The following is a 21,973-nucleotide window of genomic DNA, read 5'->3' as shown; positions in this document are numbered from 1 at the left end:
TTCTTCCCCATTTTTGGCTTATTTTACAAAACCCAGACATAAAGGGGTTCCCCACTTGTGTCCCCTAAAGAATACCGTAACTTTTTCATAGCCTTATTCTAACTTAAATATCTTTTTATCATTCTTCTGAGTATGTTCCAAATAGTGAGGTTGCCAAGAATCTGACCTCTATAAAAATGAATTATCCTTGGTTTTGCTTCTACTGTTTTCTTTCTCTACAGAGTCATCCAGTGAGTATTGAATTCTGAAGTTCCATGATATGTCAAGTTTAAAGGAATGGGAATAGGAATTGTTACCCAAAGGTTGCTGTGGTGATTTTTAAATGGTAGTTCTTGAACCTGCCCCAGCAGCACCACCTAGGAATTTGCTAGAAATGCAAATTGGCAGGTCCAGACCAGATGGACTAGATCAGACACTCTGGGAGCCGTCTGGGAGATTCTGATTCAGGTCCAAGTCTATGAACCACTAGCGTAGGACATAAAGGTAAGACTAGGAGTGTGTTCACATCGCCACTGAAAGTAGCCAAGCCTTTGCACCATCTCATTGCTTTGGTGTTACTGTCACAAAGAAAGTGAAGTGGGCCGGTCTGCGTCATTCAATGGTGTCACAAGTAGTCAGCCCATCACCAGCTGCACCTAAGGATTAGGAAAACTTCATCTTAGCCACAGGACTTGGTTAGTGCCTCTAGGGACTCACTTTGAACAGTGTGCTCAAGCAGATGTAGGTCAGATGACCAGACCTTGGTTAAATTAAGTGGTGACAGCTCCTCTTAGTCATCCTTGACTGCCCCAGAGAAATGGCCACTTGCCACATCCTCAAGCATAACCTTCATAGGCAACTAAAAAGGAATCTAGGAGCCCTGCCCTGCTTATAGTGTAACGAGCTGCCAAACCCATAAATCATTGGCCTCCTTCTGGAACAGGATATTTAAGGACCAGATTCTATGGCCACCCAAAGCTTTCGGTTTCCTGTTGTACATACTGGTCTTCCACCCCTTGTTGATCTCAGGCTTCAAAGGATAAGGTATGGTTTATGCTGAGAATCTGGCCCTTCCAGAATGACTCGCCATCTCCCTTGTGCTGCTAATGGGCAGCTCCTTATTGAATTAAGTTATTAAAAATTTTGCTCAGCTTCTTACTCAACTTAAGTTGACTCTATTTTATTTTGTTGGAAAGTAAATCCCTTAGTTAGTTGAATTTTGTTGAATTGGTCACTTGGCTCAGGACTTGATGGGTTTTCCATCAAAATTTATGCGACAAACACATTTTATTAATTTCTCCATAAAGTAACTCAGCTGACACTGAATATTCAGATGTGCAAAGCACTGAAGAGAATGGCCGGCCCCAAAATGACTCCGTGATAACAGCAGAATAGAAGACATGGAGAAGAGCTAGCCTGAACACTCAGAGATTTACTATGGAGATGAGCAAGATGTATAACTAACCAAAGTGTTGTCACTACCTTTGGTATCATTCATTGCTATATCTGGATCTATCTTTTTCTCCGAGTTCCTAATCCCTATGTCTCTCTATTCCTTCTCTTCCTCTGGTGTCTCGCATGCATACATGTGTATCAGGGTATTGCACCTGATGGAAATTTTTCTCTCTCTCTCTTTTTTTTTTTTCCTATACTGGGGTTTGAACTCACTGCCTCATGCTTGCTAGGCAGGCACTCTACCACTTGAGCCACTCTGCCATTCCCCTTAACACCTAATAGAAATTTTAATGAGGGCATTTAGCTCAATTAAATAACAGTAAAAATGTTTCATAACGTCTAACAATATGACATTTCTTAGCACTTGCTCTGTAATGAGCCCTGGGCACAAACATTTCATTATATCAGCAGTTATCAAAAACTTGGTAGTTTTTTAAAGAATTTTCTGGTTTTCTACCTTAGAATCCAGTTTCTCCCATCTGTAAAGTGGAATTACTCCTTTTTTATCTGTAAGATTTTCTTTCTGTAAGTGGCTCAAACAAAAATGGTTTGATGTTTATAGTTATGCTGCTCTGAAAAAAAGAGTGTGGAATATTGGATAAGAACTGAAGGCTATTATCATCTAAAAAGAGTGATGGGTATGTGTTAGTCTGCTTTCAGCCACTGTAACAAATACCTGAGGTAACTTAGAAAGACTAAACATTGTTTCCAGTCCATGATCAATCAGCCCCATGGCTTCTTGGCCTGTAGCAAGGCAGCACATGGTGGCAGGAGCCTGTGGCAGAGCAAACCCACTTCACTTCTGACCATGAGAAACAGAGAGAGGAAGTGGAGAGACCACAATCCCTTCACGGGCACTGCAACGGCCTGACAACCTCTCATGAAATTCTACCTCTTAAAGAAAGAGTGCCATGGACTAGAGATCAAGTCTTTAACACATGGGCTTTTGGGGACTTTTATTTAAACCATAGCAGGTTATAAATGCACCATCTTTCCAAATGGACTTTGCAAGGCTTTCTTGCCTTTGCAATGGCAAAAGCTAAACAATGGCCGTCTGGTTTTGCCATCTGAGTTGCAGGAGGCCTTTACTTGTAAGTCTTTTCAGCTGGGGTCATGCACAGGGTCTGTCCACACCAGTTTATTTACTCTCAGATCAGAAGGAAAACCTCAGTTAATCTCAGTTACACTTGAGTTGCGTGTTTCCTACCTCCACCCACATCTACCCACCAGTTGTAGCACCTGCGCTGACCTTGCCCACTGCTCAGAACAGACTGTCAAATGATCATTCCTTAGCACAACCAGGGCTCCTACGTCAGACAGGAATGTGATCGCAGGAAATGTACTCATGCCATTAGTAAATCAGGGCTCACATTACCTCCCTGTGTTGCTTTAAGGGAAAGACTAGTTCCTCTACCCTTATGAAAGGCTTAAGGTATGGAGGTCAATTATAATTATGGGGCAGGAGATCTCTTCCTGCCTGCCTGCTGGGTTAGTTAGAGCTCTAAACACACAGACTCCATGTGTAAGGATACAGTTCCTTTCCCAGGAAAGGGAGAGCAAGGATTGGCCAGCTGTGAGTAATTATTATTCCATCCTCTACTTACATATTCAAACCAGGCATATTCAGGGAGGCATCCTCACTGTGCTATGGGCAATGAGGGGAGTGTGACAGAGTTTAGAACCTCGTAGAAGATTAAAACTATAAACAGACATAGCAGCAGAAAGTTTATGATAAGAACTTAGCCTCAAGAACAAGAAGAACATGAATTAAAATCTCTGCTTTAATTTTTTTTGGTGAGGTGTGGTTTCTTGAGACAGTGTCTGGCTATGTAGCCCAGGCTGGCCTTGAACCCAAGGTCATCCTATCCCATCCCTCCCAAGTGCTGGGATTATAGACTTATACCACCACACCTGGCTTCTGCTCTATCTTTTTTTTAATAAATGGTGCTAGAACAATTGGATAGCCATATATGAAAAAGTGAACCACACATCATGTCTTATGCATAAATTAGCTCACCAGAGATAATGGATCTAAGTATAAAACTTAAAACTAGAAAGTTTTCCAGAAGAAGAGACAGGAGAAAATCTTTGTGACTTAACTATATTAAATATTTAGTTAAAACAACAAAATATGATCTATAAAAGAAAAAAGAATGAATAAATCAAAACTGAAAACTCTCCTTGAAAGATAGTAAAAAATGACAAGACAACCAGAGACTGGGAGAAAAATGTTAGACAAACATATGTCAGATAAAGGATTTATATCCAGCTTCTACATTCAGATGTCTAAAAACTCATTAGTAAGAAAACAGCTCAGGACTGGGGGTATGAGACGAGTGGTAGAGCACCTGCCTAGCAAGAATGAGGTCCTGAGTTCAAAGCCCAGTTCTTCCAAAAAAAGGAAAGAAAAGAAAACAGCCTGATTTTTAAAATGGGAAAACAATTGAACAGGACACATGAAAAGATATTCAGTTTCAATAGTCATTTGGAATGCAAAAATTTAAAAAGACTTAAAGAAATAAAAAGAGTGGTAATACCAAGTGTCGGCAAGGAAGTAGAGCAAATTGAATGTTCTTACACATACTACCATTTAGAAAACGAAACAGTAAGCATGGCAAAGAAAAATGTTTGGCAGTTTCTTATAAAATAAAACACAGGGTAGGGGGTGAGGTAGGTGTAGCTCAAGGGGCAGAGCACTTACCTAGTGTGTATGAGGGTCTGGGTCCAATCCCCACTATCACAAAATAAATTAAATATACATATTCGCTTACTGTATGGCCTTCCCAGTTCCACTCCTAGGTATTTGCCCAGGTGAAACAAAAGCCTACATTCACACAAAACCTGCCCATGAATGTTTCTAGTGGCTTTGTTTATAATCAATGAAAACTGGAACACACCCAGAGAAGTATCAACTGATAAGGGGAGAAGCTGTGGTATGTCCCTACAGTGAACTACTAGGTGGTAATAAAAAGGAAGACATTAATGGTTCACTGAGCAACCTGATGGATCTCACATCCTTCATGCCGAGTGAAAGGATCCAGACTCAAAAGGCTCTGACCCACCTAAGTCCATGAGAATGACCTTTTGGGAGAAACAGAACTCAGATCAGTATATACCAGAGCTTGGGGGTGGGCTGACCACAAAATAGCCTGAGTAGATTCTGTGGGGAGATGAATCCGTTCGGTCTTGACTATGGTATTGGTTACAAGGTTGTAAAACACATGGTGCCATAAAAGCTTGAGTTTCACAGTATATGAATATTATCTGCATATTCTTCCAGCCCTGTAGATTTGGGGCCGGAATGTAGCTCAGTGGCAAAGTGCTTACTTCGCATGTGCAAGGCCCTGAGTTCGATCCCTAGCACCAGACAAAAAGAAAAGATCTAAACTGGATTTGGAAGAAAAAGAAATACTATAGACAGTACTCGGTCATCAAAAACTAGGAAGACCGTGTTGCTAAACTGCTCTGGCACTGAAAGCTGAGTAAATGACCAGGAACAAGGTTTTTACCCTTTCTAAATTTCCATTTCTTCATCTTTGAAGTGAGAAAAATTAGTGGTAGCACTGTATAACACATGTTCTGAGAATGAAAGTACATAATACAGGAAGTAAAATCAGCTAAAATTGATTGTCTACTTACTCTGTGGCAGGCCTTCGATGTGGCTTTGTGCTCATTACACAAATCAATTCTAACAACCTTGGAAGAAGGATTCTGCTTTAAACATGCTGAGTTGACTCAGCATTTATTGAGAATCTTCAATGTCCAGGCACTATGCTAGGTACTAAGAATAATAAGGCAAAGCCCCCAAAACCAGTGTAGTTGCTGTCTTCAGGCAGCTCCCGGTGGAAGAGAAGAGACAATGAAGCAAGCTAACAATTCAAATGCAGTGTGATAAGCGCCCTGAGAGTGGTTTTTGCAGGGTGCTGCTCCAGGAAAGGCTGGGGACAGGTGGGGCAGCTCTGGCTGGGTGGGAAGAGATTGTCAAGAAAATCTTCCAGGGAAGGTATCTCAAAGAACAGGCAGAGTGTCAGCTGACCCAGTGGCGTGTGCAGTGATGAAAGAAAGAGACTTACTAAAGGATACCAGCATATCTGACCCCCAGTAAAACAAAACAAAACAAAACAAAACCAAAACAAACAAACAAAAAACACGCCTGGAGAGTTAATGGCAGAGGAAGGAGTGACTAATTCAGCCAAACCTCAAAGTTGGGCCCAGATGTTGCAGAAGGAGGGAAATTTGCATTAGCAGAGGCCAGGATAGAAGCCCCTGGAAGCTGACATGATATCCTGACTCTGTCATGCTATCCTAATGTCCAGATCATGGGGAAAGAGCTTTTATAATCTCCCTACCCATTCCATTGAATCAGGATTCACCACAGAAAATTCATCTGAGCTCAAATTGGAACCCTCTTGGCTGTAGTTTTCCCTCATGCTTATTTGCGAAGGCAAGCAGAAGGTTCAGGAAGAGTTGAAAGCTATTCGTTCTTCTACTGGTTGAAGTGTATTGCATACTTTTTGAGGTCCCGTGACTCCTGGGGCATGGTATTTAAATACAACTAATGCGCTTCTGGGTACAAAAATACCACTGCAAAAATTCCAAGGATTTCTGGCAAAGAAGGGACTAGAGGATGGTGGCAGAGGGAGAAAGTTGAATCAACTGGCTCTTTGTTTGCATAAATATACAAACCTGTGGCAAGAGTCTTTACCCTTCTACGGCCCCCGCAGCCCTCAACAGGTGGCACAAGCTCACTGACATTTGCAGAGCAGATGGGATGTCACTTTAATGTTTCTAATTGATGAGGGCCTTGGTGGCTATGGCACGTGGGGCTGTGTGCCTGGTGTAGGGTGGCCAGTGGAATGAGAAACTGCTACCTGCTCCCCTGGCGGACACAGGAGCACCTGTAATTGTGTCAACTGGCTTCAATGTGTTATGTTAACTCTGAATCAAAGGATTTATTTTGCTGATTTTATGTCTCTTGACTTGCTAACCCTTCCCTCCCCCTTGCGTGGCTCTGAATTTTGGACAATTTCAACAAGGAAACCTTGTTCCTCTGAAAATTGCCTTTAGCATAAGCTGAGTGTTTTCTTGTCCAGATTTTCATGAACTACTCAAGTTGCATTAAATTTACACCAGAAACAAGCGTGTGCTTCCCAGAAATGGTCCAAAGAGGAAACCAGAAGGAGTGGGAAGTCGCCCAAACTATCCCTGGAGCCCACCAGGTATTCTAATCAGAGGACAGTCGACATAGACGCAGAAGTCCTGTCCCTGACCAGTCATAATTTTTGCAGTTCTCGTTTTATAAGCCATATGGCGAGGAGATGCAGCCCCATGCCCTGTAGTGAACATATGCAAGGCAATGCCACAGCCACACCCACATTCTTCCCCACTCAGCATGCAGGAGGACCTGGCACAGTAATTATGGTACTTGTGTTTATATAAAACAAAACCAAAAAAAAAAAACCCACTTGATCAATTTAGGACTACTACATTGGGTTCTCTTCAATCATTCAGCTCCTTGGAAGAGAACAAATCACAATGATTACTCATATCCTATTAGATCAGATTTAAAAACAATTTATATGATAATGAGGAATTTACTGAGCCTGCTGAGTATATTACCTTGTGCCTGCGTCTAGGAGTTATTTCTGAGACATTCATGGTCATTTTGCTAAAATCAATGGCATATGTTTTCATTTTAGGCCTGAAAACAAAGGTTTGGAAATAAGCTGGGCATGGTGATACAAGCCTATAATCCTAGCACTCAAGAGGCTAAGGCAGAAGATCATGAGTTCGAGGCCAGTCTGGGATACAAAGCAAGACCCTGTCTCAAAAACTACGAAAATGAAAATAGACATCCTTTCTATTTCCCTTCTCTCTTTCCTACCAAACAGCATTGGTGTGTCTTTAACACAAGAGGAGGGACAAGAAAAGTAAACACAGGATACCTTTTGTTCGCCTAAGCACCAGATATATTAACAAAAATAGTTTAAAGGATTTCTTTTTTGTGATGCTAGTGTTTGAACCCAGGGCCTCATACATGTTAAGCAAATGCTCTACCACGGAGTCATACCCCAATCCCCTAAGTGATTTTTTAAGGAAGTTAGTTGTCTATAAGTGTTCAAGGGATTAAGTGTCATTGGTATTAAATAGACTAAAAATGCAAACTTAATAACCACTATAATTATTTATTGACTAGTGCTCCCTTTCTGCTAGGTAGATTTTCTTTTTTTGAGATTAATTCATGTATACATTCATCACAGATTTTCTACATAATAATTAAAAAGTAGCTAAGGCTGGCAGAGTGGTGCACATTTGTAATCCTAGTAATTAGGAGTTTAAGGCGAGAGGATCATGAGTTCAAAGCCAGCCTGGGCTACAAAGTGAGGCCGTGTCTCAAACAAACAAAAATGTAGCTAGTATATTTTATTTTATTTACTGTGCACCACTCATCACTCATGGTGTTAAATCTTTGTCAATGGTCTTATTCACTACTCACATCAACCCTCTGGGGACACAGTCATTTACCTACAACTGAAGAGAGAGAACCTCAGAAAGTAACTTGCTGTGGGCTGACCTTGGTCTGTGTGAAACCAAAGTCCATGTGTGCAGACGCTACCTTACATTTTCTGATGAATACTGAGAAGAGCAGCATTTTTTTTTCTGATGCAAATAACCCTACGAACTGATCCACTATAGATAAATCCAAACTTTTTTTAAATTGAAGAGATTGTCTTACCTTCATTTTAGGAGCATTCTTGCCCTGTCAAAACTTCAAAATTCAGTAGGCTGCCACCCTACTGAGCCTTCCCAAATCCCTGATTTGGGGACCAGAAGTTCTTTCTCTCCACTGCACTAAGGATACAGTAATCCTTTTGTTCATTCATCTCTACCAGTGTTTTCAAAATAGAACCAAAACATAGTCCAAACATTACTTCTGCCTAGCTTAATTTAAAACTTTCCTTATTTTTCCAACTGATTTACTTAAAAAATAGTAGTACTGGAGTAGAATCACTATGTCATGTCAAGTTTTACTCTTATCTGGGTTCTTCCAGTTGAAAGTTTCTTCTGTGTCCCCTCAATTTTTCCAGTTTAGATGAAAGAGGTTGAGGCAGAATGGGGCAGACTGGCCTCTTCATTTTTAATTCATAGAACATGAAGGGAGCACTCTGGAGCTCTTTCTTTTCAGTCTAGACAGGATATGATGATAATAGCACAAATAAAAGTCCATGTATTCCTGCCAGGGACAAATCAAATGGGTACAGGGCAAAGATATATGTCACGCTGTTATTAACATCTAGTGGCCCACGGCCCACTTCAGGGCGCGGCGCCCAGATTAATTGGTTTGCTCAAAATGCATCTGTGATTAGAAGAAAGTTCTCAGAAGTGCTGGCCAGCATGCATTGGGTCTCTGTTTTTCTTCTCTTAGGCACTGAAAGTTAGAAACCTTATTTGTAGACAAGAGAGCAAGTGACATTTGACACCATGGTTTATGAAATGTTTTACTGCTTTTCCTTCATGGATTACAACTGTTCCTGAGCGAAAATAGGCACCATCTGTTGAGAGGGTCCGGGTAGTATTTATGGTTTCTTTTCTAGTTCCTGAGCTGTGGCACAATAAGTACATAGAATCACAGGACAAGGTCTGTATCTAGGATCAGTGTGTGTGCACAAAGTCAAAGTGAGGCTCTTTGTGTGGGGGAGAACTAATGAAATCAAAGAATCCAGAATTGGTTGTGCTTACAAATACTGACATTTGTGCCTCGAGGAACATAGTGGTGACCTGACATGGCACCTGGTTGACTTTGCCTTTTATTCTAAGTCAGCTGGAAAGGAATCAGAAGAAGGAGCGAATGGCACAGAGTAATTTTTAAAATAGTGACTATCATTGGAAAATCTAGAGATGAATAGAAAAGAAGGTAGACTCTGTAGCTGAGAAAAATCAAGGGTGAAATTGCTGTACTACTGACCAAAGGCTAAATACTTCTCTTGGCTGTAGGGAAGCAAATCCAGTGGCCCCTGCAGACCACTGCATGCATGAGCCAATGGTAAAATTTGTTCCAATAATGAGCTTTTGATCATCTGTGACACCATGTTTATCATCAAACCTGAAAAACCAGGAAAGTTCAACTCTATGGGTAGATCAAAAGAGGTGGTTTCTGGATATTTGTTGTTATTAAGGAGGTTTGAGGTAATATTGAGAAAAATTTTTTGAGGGGACTCCCAACAGTTTCTGCTTGCTTTCGTTGGATCTGTTCAGTTTCCATTTGTGAACTATTTGCCATGGCACATTCCTGCCTTTTTGGAAATGTTACAGTGTGGAAACCTTTCTCAATACATTCTATCATTTAACAGAGAGCCATTCAGACATCCTCCTAAGAAAGGTAAAAGGTTATTCTTTCTGAGGTTGTTTGGGAAAGAACTCTACCTTTGTCTCTCAGTTTCAGGAACTCAGTGGCTCCAATTCTAGCAAGTATTTATATAACGAGACCAGGCATCTAGCACTTAGATTGAGTGAGTTCTGAAAATTCCTACCCATGCATTCCACCAGAGACCCCATGATCTAAGACAATAGTGTCCTGATCCTCAGTCTCTGTCCCTCCTTCCTTCCTTCCTTCTCTCCTTCCCTTCCGTTTTCTTTCTCTCTCTCTCTCTCTCTCTCTCTCTCTCTCTCTCTCTCTCTCTCTCTCTCTTTCTCTCTCTCTCCCCCTCAACTGCTAGGGTCTGGCTGCCATTGGATTTGGATTTGCCTCCATGAATGCTTGAATCTGCAAGTGGAAAACAGCAAGCATGTTTTGGAAGATGAATAGGCAGCATTACAAAATAGTTGATATGTAAGGCAGGGTCTGCACCCAGTAAATCCTTAAGAAATGTTAGTTATTAACAATGTTTATCATTAAGCACCATGGTAACAGCTTAGAAAAAATTTCAAAGATAATTTGATTCAAAATTCCACCATCCTAATGCATCAACAGTTTTTATCTTATATTAACTTATTTGTTTAAAAATATTCAGCTCTACAGGGGAAGGAGATGAGGGAGAATGATGGAGGGGATGAATCTAGTAAGATATTGTCTGAGCACATATGTAAATGTCACAGTGTATCCCCACTGTACAATTATTATGTGCTAATAGAATATATTCAGCTCTACTGTATTGCAGACTCTGGCACAGACCATTTGCAGGTTCTCACCTCACCTTTGTGCATATAATATGCCCTCGTAATTTCTGAGTTAAGTTCCTATGGAGGCTATTTTCTTGTGCTCTTACCTGTGTTTCTACTAACATTTTAATCTGTAGGTATTAATCTTTCAAGATACCCCATCATCGTTTATTGGATCATTCTTCTGTTAAGGAGTGTGAATGCTACTTTCCAAAGTTTCATTATTATGTAAAATGCAGTATAAGCCTCTGAGCACAGAGCTTCTGATTTCTTTCCAATAACTGACTCAGATAAATTTGCAAGAATCCAAATGCTGGGTCATTGAGGATGTGAACCTTTTATGGCTATTTGACACACCCTGCCAAGTTTTTAAATCTTATACCAATTTATAATTATAATTTTCCTCCCATCAGTCATATTCATTGGCACCTTTGTGAACATACTGCTTGATTTCTAGATGGAGACATGGGGAATACCCTAGTCTCATCACTAATGCATGCATTTCAGGACTGGGCGTGTAGCTCAGTGCTATGGTGCTTGTCTAGCGCACGTACAAAGCATCCCTGGCAACTTAAAATTAAAAAAATAACCAACTTTGCAATGCATGCATTTCTTACATGAGTTAATCTACCTATTAAGTAGATAGCTGCCACTCAATAGTAAAGGAATACTCTTGCTTCTTACTCTTTCAGAGTCTTCCTTTCTGTTTATTCTCTAAGCCAATTACTGCACCTTAGCACCCCTCATGGGTTAGATGTTGGAAATGTAAGAGACTGTCAACATCTCTTCTTATGCTCTTCAACTTGGAGTTTAGAAGAACCACGAGCATGGAAGCTTGTGGATTACTTCAGATCCCGGAGCAGCTGAGATGATCCAGATAAGATCCTGATTGGTACTGCTACTAAGAAATTTCAAGGGAGGTGACCCATATACCAGTATTTCAAAGAAAAAGAAAATACTGTGGCTTTTGGGCAGGTAAACATAGTGAAGGGTTCCAGGTTTTACTTTTTCCCTCCATAATGTGTGTACTCTGTCATAGCAGGCTTTGCAGTCGCCCTTGGCCCAGGCACTGTCCTTGGTTAGCAGTGTGCCAGGCAGAAGCTTAAGGAAGCATCAAAATACAAAAGATGGCTCTTCCAAAGCATTAACACCTTAGTTTACAGTGTACAAGGTGCTGAGTGACTCACCATCTGCCTGGTTTCAGCTACAGACCCAGCCCTTCTCTCATTTGCATTTTTTAAAAGTAGAGGTTCAAATTCTTTAACACATAAGGTTATTTTAGTGTATGTGACTGTGCCTTTACTACTCTTATTCTCAACAAAGGAGAAAAATCCAGCTTAGCTGCTTAATTCCAACTGTTTCTGCAATGCTTTTTGTTGTTGTTGAAGCCTTTCCTCCAATAACCTGATGAAATCTCTTACAGGAAATCTTCCATGATGCCTTAAGGCCACACTGACTGTCCGGCCTCTTCTAAAGCACCGTGTGCATTCTTTAATCTCCCTGGGTGGACAGTACTTGTTTATGTCTGTCAAGGTTCATCAAGATCAGGATCTGTGATGTATTTTCATATTCCCAATGCTTAGTGCAACATAACATTCAGTAAATAGTCATGGAACTGGGAGTAGGCTCAGGAAAATGGGACTAGAACACAACCCTCACTTACAATACTTAACTCTGAAAATATTTTAAAAACTACAATTTTGATGCTATTACTAAGAAATGTGTGCTAATAGGAAGAGTCATCTATTTGGCCTCTAAAAGAGAGGCAAATTGTTATCACCTCCCTCACCTCCTCCGGGATGCTATTTCAGCAGAACCCTCTCTTAAACCTTCAAACTCTCCTCCTGTACTATTTTCTTTTCTGCTTAATTTATAAATTGGCTCAAATCTTTCATATTCTCAAACATGTTTCCAAACTTTGTGATCTCTCTCCCTCCCTTCTTTCCTTCATTGTTATTGTTGTTGTTACCTTGCTGGGGGTGGAACCTGGCATCTAGCACTTAGGCACTCTTCCTCTGAGTGCCTTATCACAGTCCTTATCACCTCCCTTAGGGCTTTTTTTCTGCCAGCCATTCTTCAGTCTGCTATAACCCAGTTCCTATGACTTCCCCTGACCCTGAAATTGCAGTGACTGAGTAAGGGTCTCAGTAACTCCAGAATGCATCATCAGCTGCTGCTTCACCCCTCTGTCATTTTTCTCTAGTATTGGCCACTGCCAGGGATGCCTCTCTCTTTCCCAAAATCCTCATCTTCAGAACTTATACCACCCTCATTCTCCTCCTGCTTGTGAGACCTCTCTATCAGACATTGTGTCATTTTGCTCTTCTTTCTCCAGTTTTTGCCCTTTGCAGTTTTTCATTTTTACATGGGTGGACTTCATTCCTAACTAGCCAAGAAAATCACCTGTGGCTCTTTCAAAACCAAAAATAAAGGCACCTGGGCCCCATCTCCAATGATTCTGACATAGTTCTAGCTAGGGCCTGTATACCTGTGCTTTTTAAAGTACCACAGTGATTACAATGCATGCCCACATTTGATACTCACTGCCCTCTTTCCTCTGTGTTGTGATTTCCCTTGTCACATAACATTTTAATGCCTCCCATGTGCCAGGTACAAAGCAAGCTACTGGAATATCAACCGTGAACAGTTAAACAGGGGAGAGGGTGCAACTCAATAAGTAACTGCAAGAAGCAAGATTAACTATTATGACAGGAAAACAGCTGGGTGCTACAAAGATGCAATTCTCCCAGCTTTGGGAAAGGCCAGGCAAGGCTTCCTTGGTAACCTGTATTTACCAGCTTAAGAGAGGAGCTAATCATATGTGACCCACATGTCTAAGGGCTAGAAGGCAAGAATGAGGTTCTCCAAGTAAGTACAGTATGACTGAGGCATGGGGAGTGGGAGGGGCAGCAGGCTGGAAAGATTGAAGGAGGAAGGACTGAGGAATAAGGAGGAGTCATGGAAGGCTTGTCCTGTCCTCACCGCCCACAGTGCCCTCCTGAGTTCTAGATCATCCAGGAACTGTAGATGTGGCCATTCCACAAGCACAGTTCCTCACAGATTGAACTGGACTCAATACTTTCCTTCTCACTCCTGCTTTCCAATCCCACTCACCTCTGTGAGTGGCACTGTTGTCCTCCTGGTTGCATAAGCCAAACTCCCCTATCCAGTTAATCACCACCCAGCCCTTCCTAGCCAGCTTCCAAATGTTCTGGAATCTTCTCCACTCCACCCTCAGAGCCATTGCTCATGGCTACCTTCTTCTGAGCTTTTAGGTGCAGAAAAGAAGGACCTACTTTAGTTTTTTTTTTTTTTTTAAGAGCTGTATGAAAACAGAGACCACTCAGAATTGTTGGGAAGACTGAAGAAATGCACTCAGCTGAGCTTTTAAGAATGACTGCAATTTCCCTGTGACTGAGACTGAAGGATTTTCAGAATGAAAGATTTTTGGTGCTTACTCCTGGGTGTCTACCCAAAGGAACGTAAGACAGGATAGAGTAGAGACACCTGTACACAGATGTTCATCACAGCACTGTTCACAACAGTCAAGCTCTGGAAACAACCCAGGTGCCCTACAACTGATGAATGGATCAAGAAATTGTGGTATATGCACACAATGGAGTGTTACTCAGCCACAAGGAATACTGACATGTGGTTTGAAGGTAAATGGATGCGATTGAATGACATATGTTAAGTGAAGTTAGCCAGGATCAGAAAGACAAAAGACGCATGTTTCTCTCATATGTGGAAGATAGATCCAAAGATAAACATAAACATACACACAAAAACAAACATGATCATGTACAAACTCAGCTGTAGAACATGTTTGGAACAGTGGAACAACTCTATGGAACTCGGGGAAAGAGGGAAAAGAAAAGAGAATGATAGAGCATCAATAATATCGCATAACCTAAGATGTGAAGGTAGAGGATATAAGGATGCATATTGAAAGCTGTTGAAAAATGGGGGATGGGAGGTAAAGGGGTAAGGGAGAGCAATGGGAGGGGCTGAATGGACCAAAGTAAAGAATACTCACAGCAGAGATACATTGAGAGACCCCTTTGAACATCATCTTAAACATTAATACGAAAACCAAGAATATAAAATAGGTACCGTGTGTGTATGTATGGCAGGGGGAGTACCAGTGTGGGGGAGGGTGAAGGAAGGAGATTAAGGTGATGGTATACTTCATATACTTACATGAAACAGAACTAAGAAATCTCTTGCAATTGCTTTAAGTGGGGTGGGGAGAGTGCTGAAGGGAGAGACGATGGGTCAATAAAATAATGTACACTATAAGTCTAATCAGAATTGTCACTATGAATTCCCCCCCCCCGTATAATGAATATATCCTAATAAAAATTTATTTAAAATAAAAAAGATTTTCAGTGCTATAGCTGACAGGCAAAACAGGATGGTTGGTCACCCTAAATCTGGAAAACTGCACCCAGAACGGACCACCCAGAATTAACGGATGCTTCTGCCACCATCAGGTGCCTCCAAATCAGAAAGTCAGTGCTATGGACTTCTTCCATCCTTGTAACCAAGCTGTGCAGGAGCAAGTCCAGTCTCAAAGCCTTATGCAAATGTGTTAAAGTGGTTGAACCTTAGCTGTAGCTGCAAGGGAACCCTAAGAAGTATAAATTTTAGCTTCCCAGCCCCTGCGTACAGGAAAGGAGTTGAAATGAGCGTCAGGAGAGTGAGTCCTGGTATTTGCCATGGCACCATTACAACCTCAAGCTTAGATTAGTAACATGACTTTTGGAAGTTGCTGAGTGTGGCAGCATACACTGTAATCCCAACATTCACCAGGATGAGGCAGGAAGATTGTGAGGTTGAGCTATATAGCCAGACCCTGTCTCAAAGAAACAAACCTAAATCACAATTTAATACATTCCCATTCAAAACCCAAGTGACTCCATATTGCTTTTATTGCAGTAGCTAGTGTGATATAATCAGATTTTAACACACACTTGCATTACTGCTCTGCTTTATTTTTAAATTCTTTTTCTCATGTTTGTTTCATGCTAGAGATGGAACCCAGAGGCTACTCTGCTTTCTCTTCTCTCTCTCTCCCCTCTCTCTCTCTCTCTCTCTTTTTAAAATTTATTTATGTATTTATTTATTTACTGGTGCTGGGTGTGAGTCAGGATTTTGCAAATGCTAGGCAAGTTATCTACAACCGGCTTGTACCCCCTGTTCTACTCCGACTTCTTGATTCAAAATTGAATGGGGTGGAGTTACAGCAAAGCATGACATTAGAGGGGCAGACATAACAAAATCCTCCCTCTTACCCTGGCACGCAGGTCGTCCGTCCTCAGACATCCTATCACACCTTCCTCACTGGGACTTTACACTCTAATTCCTCTCCCTTCCTTGACTGGCTGGCAACACCCTTCATAGGGATCACCTCTTCTGTGACCTCTTCTCTCTCTCCACCCACTTGAGCACTTCTTTATTGTGTGTATTCCTATTATTTCCTTTTCTGTCTCCCTGGCGAAGTAGATAGTTGGGAAAACAAGCCTGTCCGTTGTGGATCCCTAATACCATGTCAGATATAATTGGCATTCAATTACTGTTTGTTACATGGATGAAGGAATGATTGAATTTTAGGCCAATAAAAAGCTAGTAAAAATTCTGAACTATTTTCTAAGAGTACAAAGAACAAATTGAATGGCAAATTTGAAAATTACACATGAAATAGGATTTTTTGGTTTTGGTGCTGGGGATTCAACTCAGAGCCTTGCCCAGGTCAAGCATCCACTTGCTCTATTGACTGGAGCTATACACTCAGCCCCTATAAATGAAAAGCCTTATGGCATTTTCAGCCCACCTCTAAAAGATTACTTTCTTGTGCTAGTCTTTCTTGCTGCTGTGACCAAATACCTGAGACAAACCAGAGAGGAAGGATTTATTTTGACTCATGGTTTCAGAGGGTTCCATCCATAGTCATTGACTCTGATGATTCTGAGCCTGTGGTGAGGTAGAACAGCTTGACAGCTGGAGTGTGGGACAGAGGTAAGTCACCTCATGGTGGACAGGAAACAGAGAGAGATAAAAAGGGCTTAGGTACCAGATATAGCCTTCAAAGTTCACCCCAAAGGGTTACTTCCTCCAGCTAGGTCTCACCTTCTAAAGTTTTCACCACTTCCCAAAATAGTGTTATTTTGGGAAGACACTAGAGCCTCTGGGGGATATCCCATACTCAAACCATAACAAACATCCTCTCAGTTCTGTCCTTCAAGTTTTATCCTGTTGATGAGGGTAGTCAACTCCTCCCCCAGTCCTCTTTTCAAAGCACAAAAGAAAATATTGGAACTGGGTTGTATGGAAGAACATGTGCTTAGCACTCATGAAACCCTGGGTTCAATCCCCAGCACAAAAAACAAAACAAAAGAAGCAAATTTTTGCCTAGCCTGGAATGAATCAGCATGACTTGTTTTTAACTGGTTTAGATTAAAATAAATTTATTTATGGACTTTTTAGTGAATGATTGATTTGTTTCATTTGCTATCATTTATATGTGGGTTGTTACAGGAATCTAAATTTCATACAAGTACTTCACTGTTTTCATTTATTTTGATCAATAAGGTGTAGTTTTCTTATTTGTTCGTTTTTGAGGATCCTTGTTATGCAGTTGCTGAATAATACTTCAGCAAACGAAGATTTGTATTTTTGCCTTTTTTTTTTTTTCTTCCATGTGTGTTCCATTTAGGTCAGGAAATTGACATTTCAGCCTGGAAGACTCAGGCCAGATGTTGGTTCACTGGCTGAAAGATGGATTTCCTGCCCCGATAGGTGACCTCTGAAAGCAAAATAGGCTTTTTCTTAATGGATGGACTGTCCAAATGACCTCATTTTTAGAACAAGGCGTCTTTGTTAAGTGTCTCTTTGCTATTGGAATCAGCATCATCTGATTTTTGAGAACATTCATGAAATAGAGGGTAGTTAGCACCTAGGTGTTTTCACTTATAAGGCAGAGGGGACAATTATGCCTAGATAATTCATTCTTTAAAAAAGTTTTTATTGCATTCATTGAGAGGGAAATAGTGCAGAAAACCCAGTGCTGCTCGCACATATTGATAATGCTTCTACTTTTCAAATCTCATTCAGCCCATAGGAGCAATGCATGCCGTGCTCTGCTCTAAACAGAGTTGGTCACCAAACTTGACCAGGCACTAATTAAAGAAGTAACCCTGACCCCAAAGTCCTGCTACTCAAAGCTTTCTGTCCCCACATGTGAGAAGCTCATTGAAACAGTCCCATGGCGCCACCTCTTTTGATGAGTTCTTCACAGAGTTCACTTATTTATATCTTCAATTGTGTAAGGCGGCTCAGAGAAACTGAGATAACTGAGTCTTTGTGTGTGTGTGTGTGTGTGTGTGTGTGTGCATCTGTGTGTGTGTCACAGGAAATGCAATTTGAAAGAAAGTACCCAGAAGAGGAAAACAGCCTTGAACAACTCGGGGTAGTCCATAGGACTTACTATCTGTGGGAAAATATGAGTTAGGTCACATGGAAAGGAAGACCTGGTTCTGAAATTCTAAAATAATAGAATTTTACAGCTGGAGGAAAGTTGGGAGTGTTCTTGTTTTGGTTATTTTTTATTGGCATATATTAAATTATGCAAAGGAGGGGATTTCATGACACTTCCATACTTGCATATAATGTGCTTTGCCATGTTTACCCCTTTTATTACTCTTTCTTACTCCTTCCCCTCCCCCCCTTACTCTTTTTGTAGGAACAAGATGGGAGGTTTTTGGTTTTGTTTTGTTTTTTGTAATAGCCCACAGTATAAAAAATCTTGAAATCTTCTTCCTTGTGATCCAAAATCTAGACTCCTTCATGAACAACATAGAACAGAACGAAATAAGAGTCAGCAGGGCTGAGTTCCCAAGACTCATGGTTGTTCCTCAAGCAATTTCTATAATAGATTACCAACTCTTCTTAAAAATAGATAGTAAGCTGGTGAGGTGACTCAAGTGGTAGAGTGCCTGCTTAGCAAGCATGAGGCCCTGAGTTCAAACCCCAGTACCACCAAAAGAAAAAAAAAAAGATAGTAAAAAGGACATCACACTTTTGTTTTAATGGGTCAGTACATGGTTTTCCCAGAATGTTATCATCAGCTCAGAGTCTTTAAAAAAATTCATACATGAGTGTCATTAATCATGAATTTGTTGTTGTTCAACCAAAGTATTCTGGATAGTACCTCAATCCAGGCAAGACTGCAACAGTCTATGTTTACAGAATTCACTCTGCAAGCAGGAGTCTTCTGTCCTGTGTACTCTAAAGTGGCAACTCAAAGAAGCAGAGGGCAATTTTGACTGGAGCTTTTAAATTTAACAGGAAGAAAATTATTTTCCACAACCATGTTTAAGCAACAGAGACAGCCAAGTAGGCATCTCATAGGTACAGTTTATAAAATAGACAAGATTGATGAGTCAATTTGGGTGGTGGATACTTCCCAGCTGTGCTTTTAAGTCTGTCCTTGCATAACTTGGAAATATTAACATAATCTCTGATCTCTTTTTGTTCTTGTTCTCATTTATGTAGTCCTAGGGTTTGAACTCAGGGCCTTGTGCTTGCCAGGCATGCACTCTACCATGTACTTTAACATGTACTTTTTATACTCTCCTAAGTGAAAAAGATAAATAGCAGAGAATACAATTCTAAAAATCACCTCTCTTCATATTTCTTTTTTCTTCTCCCTCATCACACTTCACATGAGAGACTGCTCTCATCTTAATTCGAGTCACTTGATGGTTAGTTGAAAGTTGAAGTCTTTTTCTTTTTTTTTGTCTTAAGCAGAATGATATTTAATTTGGGTAGCACACTGTTTTGATTCTCAAAACCTGTATACAGCCCATCAGAATTTTGTTTCCTGTCTATAATTCTGAACTTAAGGTGTGAATTCAAAATCCTCCTAGTTCAGAATTATAGGCAGCTTTAGAAATCTTCTAGTCTGGCTAGGTGCAGTGGTACACTCCTGTAATCCTAGCACTCAGGAGGCTGAGGCTGGAGGATAGAAAGTTTGAGGCCAGCTTGGACTACATAGAGAAATCATCTAGTCTGACCCTCTGGTATAAATGTAAATGAAATATCTATCTGTGACAGTACTATTGTATGACAGAATCATTGCCAGGCACAACCTTGATGTTTACATCAGCAGGGATGAAGACCCTGTAATCAGCTAGCATTGCTCAGCAGAGTAGAATTCAGAGAAAAGCATTTATAGCCCTGTATCGGTACTTAGTTTACCTTCTCCCCCTGACCTATTCTGATTAACTTCACTTGTATTTTAATTTCTCTTTGATTTGCTCTTAGCTCTTTTCTCATCTCTCTTACTCAGTATTCCCTGATAAAGGGGCACTTATTTATTTACTTATTTATTTAATTTTTTGGCAGTCCTGGGGTTTGAACTCAGGGCCTCAAGCTTGCTAGGCAGGTGCTCTACCACTTGAGCCGCTCCACCAGCCTCATGAAGGGGCTTGTAATGGTTTCAATGGGTTTGGCTCACCTTGAAGGCATTTGTAAACGAAATTTGTTGGAGGTTGTAATGGGGAAAAGCACTTCAGCATATCAGTCTTTCCTTGAATTTAGTTCCCCAAGGCATTGTGGAAAGCCCCTGGGAGGAGTGCCAGGGAGGGTTGTTGACTATTGGCAAAAATTTAACAAAAATAAAATTTCAATGAAAATAAATTTAACTTATTTTCATTGCTCAATTTCAGCAGCAGATAGTATGGTTAAAAAAGAAATTGGGCTATTTATAATCCTTCACATGGAATTTTTGTTCTAAGCAGAAAATGTGATGTTTAAAAAAAACTAAGGATTTAAGTGAATCTTTCTTCTTAAAACATGTACTGATCTCACGGAGAACATATTTTTGTTTGAATATTTAATACCCTTGAAAACCAAATATCTCTGAATATCTGATTTGGGGATTTCCAACCACTTGTCTTTGACAGCTTCTTTTACCAGGGAGTTTAAAAAAATAATCTACTGGTGGGGCTGGGGATGTAGCTGAGTGGGAGAGCTCTTGCGTAGCATGCATGAGGTCTTCCGTTTGATCCTCAGCATCATAACAAGCAAAACCAAAAATAAACAAAAGACCCAAGCGATTTTGTGTACCTTTAAAATATATTCTGTGTTAAAACTTCATATTTCTTCAGCAATATGTCCCTTTTTCTTATTCTAATGCTCAAAGTTTGCAAGGGCAAAACGTTTCACTTAAATACTTAGTTTTTAATTTAAGAACACATCATAGGGCTTGTTAAAACAGATCTGGGCAAGAGGTTCAAGCAGTAGAGCCTGCCTAGCAAGTGCGAAGCCCTGAGTTCAAATTCCATCACTGCTCCAAACCAAACAAAACAACCTCCCCCCCATAATGCCTGTCCTACCCCCACCCACCCACCCACATTGTCTGGATTTGTAGGCTTGGGGTTGGGCCAGAAATTTTGCATTTCCAAGTTTCTATATGGTGCTAATGGCCACATAGCAGTGGTTTGAACTCAGGGCCTCACCCCATGTCCCACTCTGAGAAGCAGTTCTCCAGATAAAGTATCACAGGAAATGATAGCAGTGTGGTCTCAGGTGTGGGTACTGGAGGTGGGGAGAAGTGCATAAATTTGACCTTGACTGAGAAAGTTGGATGGGACTGTCAATCAGTGGATGGATGTAACAGACTCAAGTGAGAAGGAGCTGGGTGCCAGTACTGGATTATGATGGGAAATCCTGTTCCATTTTGGGAGGGTTGAAAGTTTCAATGATGTCTTTTAAATACAAGCCCAACTGGCTGGGTGTAGCTCAGGAGCTGAGCTCTTGTCTAGCATGCAAGAAGCCCTGGGTTCAATCCTCAGTACTATGAAAAAAAAAAAGTCAAGCATGATTGCTAGCAGAAAGTAAGTTTTCAATAAATGGAACTGTTTTTCTGCTGCTTTTATCTTCACTGTGAGAGCCGAAGAGTTCTCATCATGGAACTTAGCCAGAGGTAACTCCCAACTCCATTTCTCAGCAACCACATTCCAGGGCTGGGACAACTCATTTGTGTGATTCAAGAGACTTAAGTGTGAACAAGGAAATCTCCTGTCTATAGACACAGTCCACAGGTGAGTGGATGGGAAAGGAAGAGCAAAAGGTAGGAAAGGAGGCAAAGTTCAGATTTATAGAAATTCTTGCATGGTCATAGATTGCCTTAGAACTGTGTTAATAGATGGAACCTTCCCATTTTACAGATGAAGGAAAAATGACTTGTCTGCTGTCTTCTAAAAACTTGAGTAAAAATTCAAGCCTAGCTTTGACTTGGCTCCATTGTACTTATGCATTCTACTATGAAACTGAACCTTTGCCAAACAATAGACTAGTTATCTTTCCTTTATTGGCC

The 21,973-nt window shown here is 40.8% G+C and overlaps 1 protein-coding gene across 2 annotated transcripts in view; it reads left to right on the top strand.

The window, feature by feature from the left end:
- The window catches only part of Sash1 (SAM and SH3 domain containing 1), a 280,149-nt gene that overhangs the window by 91,415 nt on the left and 166,761 nt on the right, over positions 1–21,973 (top strand). Inside the window, exon 1 of one of the 2 annotated variants that reach the window (XM_074072428.1) lies at positions 13,923–14,255. The exons of the other annotated variant lie outside the window; for it this stretch is intronic. Within the exon in view, the coding sequence (XP_073928529.1) occupies positions 14,175–14,255 (81 nt within the window). The 5' untranslated portion in view covers positions 13,923–14,174. Of the gene's footprint in view, positions 1–13,922; positions 14,256–21,973 lie in introns of those variants that run through there. 2 annotated transcript variants of the gene reach the window in all.

The sequence above is a fragment of the Castor canadensis genome, chromosome 1, assembly GCF_047511655.1.
Source record: "Castor canadensis chromosome 1, mCasCan1.hap1v2, whole genome shotgun sequence".
In the NCBI taxonomy this organism is placed as follows: domain Eukaryota; kingdom Metazoa; phylum Chordata; class Mammalia; order Rodentia; family Castoridae; genus Castor; species Castor canadensis.
The sequence above is the reverse complement of the archived record's forward strand: the minus strand, read 5'-3'. Positions and strand labels throughout refer to the sequence as shown.